Genomic DNA, 10,003 nt, shown 5'->3' on the forward strand with positions numbered 1-10,003 from the left:
TGGGCGATAAATCGAATTAATTCGATTAATTCGCCTTTTTAAAACCTGATGATTTGAAAATTTGCCAAATTGTAAAATCGAGGCAAGCTTAAATATATAACAATACAGATTCTTCTTCTGCTTTTCACAACTTGTGCACTGGCGTTTACTTCCACCTCTCATCTCCTTCTGCCAAAACACTCACACCCCCGTCATGGCGGACACAACAGCAGACGAAGAGTTGGTCGCGAGAAAAGGGCCTCATGTTACATCAATTATATGGAAGTGGTTCGGCTTTGACAAGACTGACACAGAGCAAACTACAGTCATGTGCAAGGTTTGCAAAAGTCCTGTGAAAACGAAGAGTAGCAGCACAACTAACCTCTTTCAGCACCTCTGGCAGAGGCATCCTAAAGAATGGGAAGAGGGCTGGCAGCTACAGGAGTGCGGCATGGCTAGCACTAGCCATAGCAAACAGACCACAAAGAAACAACAAAAATCAATTAAAACCGTAATCGTCCAAGATGACTAAAAACATCGAGATCTTATTTTTTGGCCATATCGCCCAGCCCTAACCCTGACCAGGATTAGAACCACTCATCTCCTAGGTCAGGTGTGTTGGTCACTGAGCTCTTACTTCAGCTTCATTCTTTTGGTCTCTAACCACAGCTCATGAGCAGAGGTGAAGGCTGGGACATAGATGGACTGGTAAATTGAGATCTTTGCCTTTCGGCTCAGTTCTCGCTTCACTTTAATGATGAAGTACACCTGCCTTACTGGTGACACTGCACCAATCCATGTACCAAACCATGTGCTATTTTCCCATCAGTCATGAAAAAACACTCACATTCACACCTACGAACAATTTTTAGTCACTGGTTAACCTCAGCATGTTTTTGGACTGTGGAAGGATATGAAGGTATTTCAGGTGCAAAATGTTTGAGCAATTGTAACATCGAATTTGTAGTTGTGTACATTGAATTTGTATGTGTATCAGCAAATCTGGCTTCCCACTCTCTATGAGTTGTGTACTTGTAAAATAATTTCTTGTATGTGTCGATTTTTTTTCTTCCCACAAATACAACACAAAAATACACATTCACAAAATCGTAATTACAGGTGCGGACACAGCTATTTTCATGGTAAATTATTTCACATACTTATTGTACAAGTTCACATTCAGATTTGCACATATTCAAATTCTCACTTCAACTTCACTTCGCACAATACAGGTGCACAAGTATGTTTTGCACTTAGTGTGCTGCAACAATAGGTGCAAAATGTGAGCGTGTCAATGTTGAAATATGTGACTTGTAAAGAAGGATTTGTGCACCTGTAAATATGATTTGTGCACCTGTAAATGTGATTTGTGCACCTGTAATTACGATTTTGTGAATGTGTATTTTTGTGTTGTATTTGTGGGAAGAAAAAAAATCGACACATACAAGAAATTATTTTACAAGTACACAACTCATAGAGTGTGGGAAATCAGATTTGCTGATACACATACAAATTCAATGTACACAACTACAAATTCAAAGTTACAGGTGCTCAAACATTTTGCACCTGAAATACCTCCATAGAAGGAAGCCGGAGAACTTCGAGAAAACCTACACATGCACAGGGATAACATGCAAACTCCATGCAGAAAGATCCCAGGCGCAGGCTGGAATGCGAATCAGGGATCTTCGAGCTGCAAGGCAACAGTGCTAACCATTGAAACACTGTGCAGGCTAATGTGTTTCATGTGGATTGCAATTAGATGCACAAACACAAACTAAACATGGGTGTAAATATGAACCAAGAAGGCTGTAAATGATCTCCACAGACTAGCTGATCTACAAAATGTAACTGTCATCATGTCTCAGGTTCACATGTGCTCTTTGACCAAGTATAAGGATGTATGTGCAAGCCAGACTCTCAAAAGTCGGACAGAAAGAAGTTATTTTGCTATCTCCTTGCTTTCTGTGAAAGCACTGTGAGCAAAGACAGAGGAGACGATACATTAGATGTTTGTTGTCAGTTTTATTGGATCTAAAATTTGTGTTTTCTGTCAAACACAAGAATTCAGATTCCTAGAAGTTCAGAACTGTCCAGTCATAACAATATATCTCTATATTTTTATTATGATTTCCTTCCAGCTAAACTAAAGGGTTAAGTCTTCCTGTATTAATTTTTATATTTCCTCAAACCTAATAATTATTGTAAAACTCTGTGGAATCATCTAAAAGAGCACAACGTCACAAACCTGGTTTAGATTTGGTAGCTCCATAAAAGTTGTCATTTGGAAGACTCACAGAACAGCAAAGTAGACAAACAACCCTGTTATCGTCTAGATTAAAAATGAAAATCCTGATCTATAACTGGCTATACGTATTAAGTGATAAACGGGCTTTTGTGGGAATTCGTCCCATCGGACACTCTCAGAGATCAGCTCTATCTGGATCAGGATGTTATCAGGAGGTCACCGAGTCCCTCTTTTAATGGAGAAACACAGAGCAGAAAGAAAGAAAAAAGGTTACGAGGAAGTCGGATGTAAAGAGAAAGGGGGGAAAATGAGGAACATAAAGATCCAGACATTGGATGTCAGGGAGATAAAGAAAATCGTTGAGACAGAGAGGCAGATTATGAGGTCAGACCGGACAGAAAGAGGGCGGATGAACCGTCAAATGACCAAACTGCTGGGAAGGCTGGGCCTCACCTTGAAATCACATGATCACTATCTGCTCTGAATTGCAGGGAATTGTGGGGAAAAACAATAAAAAGCCAAGAAGAAAAGACAGGACAGTGCTGCTGAGGACTTTGGTTTGGAATTAGGACTGTTTTGATAAAGGTAAGAGGTTACAGGTTAAAGAAATGAACGTCCTAAATGAATGTCCTGGCATGTCTATATGTGTGTCTGCACTGAAGCTGTACAGAGCAGAGAGCCATCTAATCCACATCCTTACAGTATGTTTGGCTCTAACTAGCCATAAGAATGTGCAGAGTGTAAACACTCTGCTAAATGTGTAAACCATCTTGGAGCAGACAGAGCTGTGAAAGTGCTGCACAGGACGACAGACACAGCTTGGTCCACACAGGAAAATGAGGGAAACTTGAGTAAAAAAAAATACCGAGGGAAAACTCAAAAAACATTTTTTCTTCCTTTCTCACCCTGTTGGTATGAGGCCTGCAGCTTACTAGCATCACATGTGAAGAATATTTATGAGGTTTTGATTAGCTTCATAGGTCAGAAACCTTCTAACATGAAGTCACGACACCAGTAACCTGCTACAAAAGGCCTGATTTAGAAGTTTGACCTTTTACAAACACTGTTTTTAACACAAATCTTGCGCTTGAGCACCACTTGACTTTAATTACAAAACCCTTGAACATTCTGAAAAGCAGAAACAGTTCACAAGAAGTATGGCTAAGTGATTTTAGTGTTGTAAAGTGAGGTGTTGACCTCAGATAAGGCAAAGGGTACTGTTTGTAGCTTTTCTTCAAATTCACTATCACACTGAATTCATCTCCATCCAGCTGTTTTAGGAACATTTTTAAATTAGTAAATATAAAATGGCTGAATATTAGAAATCTGGAAATTTGTGTAAAAGTTTTTCTACTTATTGTGCAAACAAATGACAACATGTAACAACGGAGTGCTCAGGTGGTGGAGAGAATTTGACGTTACTTAGAAATGTTGTTTTTTTTTGTTTTTTTTTAAAAAGCAGTTTTTTCAATGAAGATAACATTAAATGAATGATAAATCCACTGTAGACATTGTTAAGGTGGTAAATGACTATTCTAGCTGGAAACAGCTGATTATTAATGGAATATCTCCATAGGGGTACAGAGGAACATTTCCAGCAACCATCACTCCTGTGTTCTAATGCTACATTGTGTTAGCTAATGGTGTTGAAAGGCTCATTGATGATTAGAAAACCCTTGTGCAGTTATGTTAGCACATGAAAATTTTTCTTCGATATTAATTTACATGCTGAATGTTCCAAAACAAGCCAAAACTGTGAAGTCTGTATTTTAAAAAATGAACATTTTTTCCTTTTACAGCATTTAAAACCAGAAACTACAAACCATTTTACTGTAATTAATTCAGAAAAAAAATACAGACCTTTGCAGTTGTTTGAGAGGGGAAAAATGTATATAAAGAATTTTAAAATAATCTTTTAATTGTTATAATTTTACAGATTTTTCCTGTTTTGGTAAAGTACTTATAATAGCTATTACATTCATTCAATTGCTGCCAATTTTACTTTTTTAATATGATATTTTTACAGTGTACCTGGGGCTAAAAGGTGACATTTAAGTACAGACCATTTACCAAAAATACATGACATGTTTTTTTTCATGTATTTATTTGTTTTGGCTACATCTTCTTGTTGCTCGCTCTTCTTCTACCATGGTTTAATCCATTACCACTCACAGGTCTGAATACAGAACAAGTAAATATTATTCTGCTCTATTTTAAATGGCATCAGCCCTGATTTAGTATCTTTTGAAAGCTCCCAGCCTCATGATTCAAATGCTAATATCCATTTTAGGATATCTGTATTAACACCCGTGCAATATTTCCTTACTTTGTAATAAGAGTGTGTGCACAGTACAGCAGTTGTTTAACTATTTTTGTCATCAACAGAAGCTAATACCCATCTCAGTGTGCAGCACAATGTTTTCACTGTAAGAGTCCAACAAACAAAATGCTTCTGAGCTGTTGTAACCTGTATTTTTTTCTTAAATGAATTGTGCGTGGTGAAGTAGCTTACTCAACTGTTTTAACTATTAAACATTTCAAATGTCTTCTTAAAATGTATGACTAGCGGTTTGGGAGGTTTGGGAGTTGGGGTTTAAAAAATGCACTTCAATGCATCATAACTGCTATGAAGCCATAGAGGACTACAAAAGTACTCAGAGAGCGCAGTACTCTACCAAGGCTGTTCATTCCCCCATATGGCATTGTCAAAAAAGCAGCATTTTGTTTTAGAAATGCCTCATTTATTTATTAGTTGTTGAAGATCAGAAATCACGGCACTAGAGAAACGCTGATTACAGGCGTGTGTTATTCATGTGTAGTTTATGTACAGATACCACATCATATGACCTGAATATTTAGCAGGCGGCAGAAATTGATGGGGTCAGAAACACCCTCACAATTTAATCAATTGTTCCTTGTATCATTCATAAGTTCGCAGCAATGGACTTGTAGTAGGATTACAATCATGTGATCATCAGCAGGCAGCTGATGTAGTGTTTATTTGTTGTCATGGTTACAGTGGCGCCGTGCCACTATCTGGCAATGAATAATTGCTCAAATCTGTAACTAATCCGTGGATCCAGACTATAAGCTGCATCACTGCCAAAATCTAATCAGTTGGTCCTTGTGTCATTTCTGACCTTCCCTGAAAATTTCATCCAAATCTGTTTGTCCTGTTTTGAGTAATGTTGCTAACAGACAGACAGACAGACAGACAGACAGACAGATGGACAAACCAAGGCCATAAAGCTCCGATGTACTCCTTGGCAGAGTAATAAATCATTCAACATGAGCTTGTATGTGTGGATCAGACGCCAAACGTGAGCCGACAGCCTGGTAAAAAATAAACAAGAAGGTTTAGTGAATACTTTCTAACCCTTGAATATAGTAGTAATTCTGAGGCCTTTAAGCAGGGCCACATAAACCTCTCAGATGATCTTGTTTACTGTTCGCTGCCTTCACTGTCCCCCTTCAAGTTTTTATTAAGTCCAGTTGAATCAGCAGTCATCTCATCAATGACAGTCTCTCATAATGTATTTATTTGATTAAATTCTACTCATTCCACTCAGCACAATATCAGCAACTTTTTATAACTTAATTTTTATTTTGCTACTACCAGACAGAGTTGCAGGATAAGCTAAAGATGCAGGATCCTGTGTAGCTTTTGTTCGAGTTCAATTATGCAAAATTCAAAACTAATTTGCAATTAGTCAGATAACCACATCACACTGACATTCGGTAAACGGGGGCCTTATGGATCCCTTTCCAGCCTCAGGCAGCAGGGCAGTGGCCCCAATTCATAACCCAGGTCTGTGCCTCTGAATAATTCCACAAAAAAACTTCCCCGATGTGATTTTCTGCTTGTTGTGGTGGGAACCATTCCAGCTGATGACACTTTTCCAACATTTTGCCAGATTCAGTGTCACACGACCTTGTTTTCTGTGATCTTATAAACTGATCCTACTACTTAAAAAAGATTTATTATTAAATTTCTGGAAATGTTAAGTATAAATTGAATTACATGTAACCAGGAAGCATGAAGAGAGCTGAAAAAATGTGAAACATCACATGTTGAGTGAATGTATTTCCAGAAGAGGTGGGGCTGAAGGACGCTCCAACTCCCGGTCGTTTTCTCTGGAAGTGTCATGAAGTGAAGTTAATAGAACATCTGTGCGGAGATCCACCCGGGCCGCCTGTTCCTCTAACTCTGATGCTCTGATCCAACCTCGTCAATCAGCAGGAGAGCAGTAAAACAGAACAAGTGAAACTCACATCACATGGTTGCATCTGTTTCTTTATTTAAACCTCTAACTGGCCTCGGAAAGTTGACTGAGCACACTTGTAACATAATCTCCACTTGACAGATGCACATTTTTGGAAGCTTCAAACACAACCAGACATTTTCAACACTGTACAGAAATTGTTGATAATTCTGGGGTTCAGTGTTAAATTAACTGAAATAAGTTCTGTTGAAATGAAGTTTACACTAATCTTGATCTTTGACTCCTGAGCTGTTGGCAGTCATTCTTCCATAGCCACTTTGAAAGCTACACATTCATATTTTCTGGACACTTTTTCTCAGTTAAACCAGAATCCTTGGATCAAAATTGTTTCCTAGACTTCTTGTAGAATGATGCTGTTTATTTCTGTTGTCTGTTGATCTTCGGTCATGTGAAGATCTGGGGCAGTGGATGAAACAGGTACAAGAGGGGCAGAGTAGAGCAGACTGAGGAGGGGAGTGGGATACTCACGAAAGCACTAAAAGATTGGAAAGTGGTGCCAAAAGGGACAACTGGACCTCTCCATAGTAACACAATCAGTTTTAACCCTATCTACAGTACTTCATGTTCTTCCCATGAGCCCCGCCTATGATCTGTTCACAACCCTCACTCCTCACTTTTCCTTTCCTCCTGCAGTAAAGCACAACATGAACGCTGTTAAACCGACTCCCTGCAGCTGCACTGCGCTGAGAGCTGCACGACATGCACGCAACAGCTCACAGCTGGAGCAGTGAACTTCTCACAGGATGCCTGGGAGGCTGGTATTGACTCAAGTGCCCGTGAAGAAAGTTACAGAATAGAAGCTTGTCCGTGCGTCCAAATTTCCTCCTCCCGCTGTGCGCCTGCATGTCAGGAGAGGCTCTGCATCAAATCCGCCGCTGCAACAGCTGCTCCAGCGGCCTTTGCGCGCCCGCACACACTTCAGCACAAGCACGCACACACTGAAGTGGACTCCAGCAGGAGCAGGAACGCTTCCACCAAAGGCTCAAGACGCCTACTGATGCCCGCCATTACGCAAAGCTGGCCGGACCACATGCCCGATCACACAATTGCACCGCATCATTACCAGGACGCAGAATTCCAGCCGTGGTGTCAGACTGCTCACACGGGCAGTTTTGTAGTTACAGGGCTGTTTGTCCAATTCCATCAGCTGGTTCCAGCTTCCAAATGCTGGTGCACAAACAAACAGTAAAACTCTGCACAGAAAACTTGACGTCAAGAAAACTTCAATTCTCAGTATTTTGCTTGGTCTGATCTGCTGTTAAAGTCTTCCATAGTTTGTAAAATGCACATTTTAGCTCTGAGTGTCGTTGGCACGTGTAGCATTACACTTGTTCCAAAAAGGATGAATTATTTAGAAACATTTTGGGAAAGTTCAGGGCTGCAGAAGACGTTGGAGAGGTGCGTCTTTGCGCACAGCAACCGGCCTCTCAGCCTCTCCAGCTTCTCATAATCTATATGCACACACAAACAAATACGCACACGGAGGCCACTTTAGCACACAGTCCGCTTTTGTTTTTGAGAGTCATCTGTGACATATCAGCTTCCACACCCACTAACCGCGAGCCGAGGCACAATTAGCGCGTGGGTAATCCGAAGACACAAGCTTGAACCACATCGTTCCTGTGCGCATTCAGCCAGATCCGCTCCCTCCAACGCGCCGCACACGCCTTTGAAAAAGAGCTCAACTCCCGAGTTCATCTCAGTTTCTAATGTTTGTGTGCGTAAGCCTGCTTTGGAAATACCCAACCCTATTGTGTACCTGTGCGCACAGAGAAAGGAGTTTGTCCATGCTGATTTGCCCGGAGGCAGCGCACGGTGTCTTACAGTCTGCTTAGTTTTACCTGCCGAGGCTCAAGCTTAGAGGACGGAATAAGCCCTTGAACCTATCACGCAACCCGTATTTATTTATTTATTTATTTGCAAAATATAATGTGCAGCCCACGTTTAGGAGCGATTAGTGCCAAAGTGAACCATTTCTAAACTTTTAAAGCTATTTATGCAAACTGTATCTCCAGCAGCTCCAAAGCTTTTTACTACGCGGTCTAACACACTTCAAGTGCAACATTTTGAGACCTTGTCACCTTTTAAAATGTTGTTGAACGTAGTGCACACGTTGGCTCATTTTCTGTCACTCAAGAGCCAAAGAGTTTTCAAAAATGCTCTAAGATGCACCAAGTAAGATGAAATAAGAGGTGTTCCTACCGTAATAAAGGTAACCATAGCATCGGTGGGTTAGTATCCAACAGAGTCGACATGAAGGTGATTAATTTTTACACAGAATCCTTTGGCGAAAACTTCCCACTTTCTGAGGGCTGCCGCCTGTCTGAGCGCCACACTGGTTCTGTGTGGAGAAGATCAGGGTGTGCGTAATGCTCTCTCTCTCTCTCTCCCTCCCTCCCTCTCTCCCTCTCGCTCTGGCTCTGACTCTCTCTCTCTCTCTCTCTCTCTCTCTCTCTCTCCCTCTCGCTCTGACTCTCTCTCTCTCTCTCTCTCTCTCTCTCTCTCTCTGACTCTCTCCCTCTCTCTCTCTCTCTCTCTCTCTCTCTCTCTCTCTCTGGACACCATAATCTACGCCGCTCTTTCTGTTACAGGACAGATGGCTCTTGGCGCATGTTGCAGCAAAGTCCTGCATGCATGTGGCCGCTGTCTGTCGGCGGAGTGAGCCTGCTGACATGAATTAGGACACCGAATTAGGGGCGTGTGCGTGCGTGACTAATGCAACCTTTGGGTCTGTATGTGGTGTTGGGATACATCTGACAGGTTCCCCAAGACTCAAACTTTTAGGCTAAATTCTGAAAAAGGCTCTAAAATGAAACAGCCATAACAGAAACCCTCATTTAGCTCACACTCACTGATTAACACAGAAACATCTTTAGGAACCTTTGTACTGTATCAGGATACAAGAGTAGCTTCATGTTTTGTAAAAGTTATAATTCAATAATTTAAAAAAAGATATGATATTTGAAGAGCCCGTCATTTCTATAAATTGGTTGGTTTTGCATTAGTGTGACAAACTAACCAAGTTTCTCATCCAGGTCTCTGAGGTCAGTTAATGTGATTTACTGGGACTTATAATGCACTGCCCTTAAGGGGACAAAGGAATATTTTGGTTTCTTTTAAGTGGTTTGCATGAGGTAGTTACCAGTGATCAGTTTATTACTTAAACTAGTTTACAATGGGCACACTCCCAGTATGCAGACAGGAGGACCGTCATGAAGCGCAGAGATGAGCTGCTGTGGACGAGGTCAGCGGCAGCATGGATTTTAGCCTTCTAAAAAAAGCCCAGCAAAAAAAATCTATACCAGTTTAATTGTGCACTATATTTAGTCAGACAGAACTGTCCACCAGGAAACTGAAGCTTGCATGTAGTTGTGTGCTCTCTTTGAAGCCACCAGACTCCACTGACAAAACTGTGTTTATACCTCTCAGAATACAGGAGTTCAGTCAGATTCAAACTAATGTGTTCACATCTGGTTGGAGCGAATGTGTTAAA

The 10,003-nt window shown here is 40.9% G+C and overlaps 1 protein-coding gene across 1 annotated transcript in view; it reads right to left on the reverse strand.

The window, feature by feature from the left end:
- Positions 1–8,837, reverse strand: part of ntf3 (neurotrophin 3) — a 56,751-nt gene extending 47,914 nt beyond the window's left edge. The window contains exon 1 of the mRNA XM_022218464.2: positions 8,713–8,837. Coding sequence (XP_022074156.1) covers positions 8,713–8,730 — 18 coding nt within the window. The 5' untranslated portion in view covers positions 8,731–8,837. The remainder of the gene's footprint in view (positions 1–8,712) is intronic.
- Between the last annotated feature and the right edge of the window lie 1,166 nt (positions 8,838–10,003).

This window comes from Acanthochromis polyacanthus, chromosome 1 (assembly GCF_021347895.1).
Source record: "Acanthochromis polyacanthus isolate Apoly-LR-REF ecotype Palm Island chromosome 1, KAUST_Apoly_ChrSc, whole genome shotgun sequence".
Lineage (NCBI taxonomy): Eukaryota > Metazoa > Chordata > Actinopteri > Pomacentridae > Acanthochromis > Acanthochromis polyacanthus.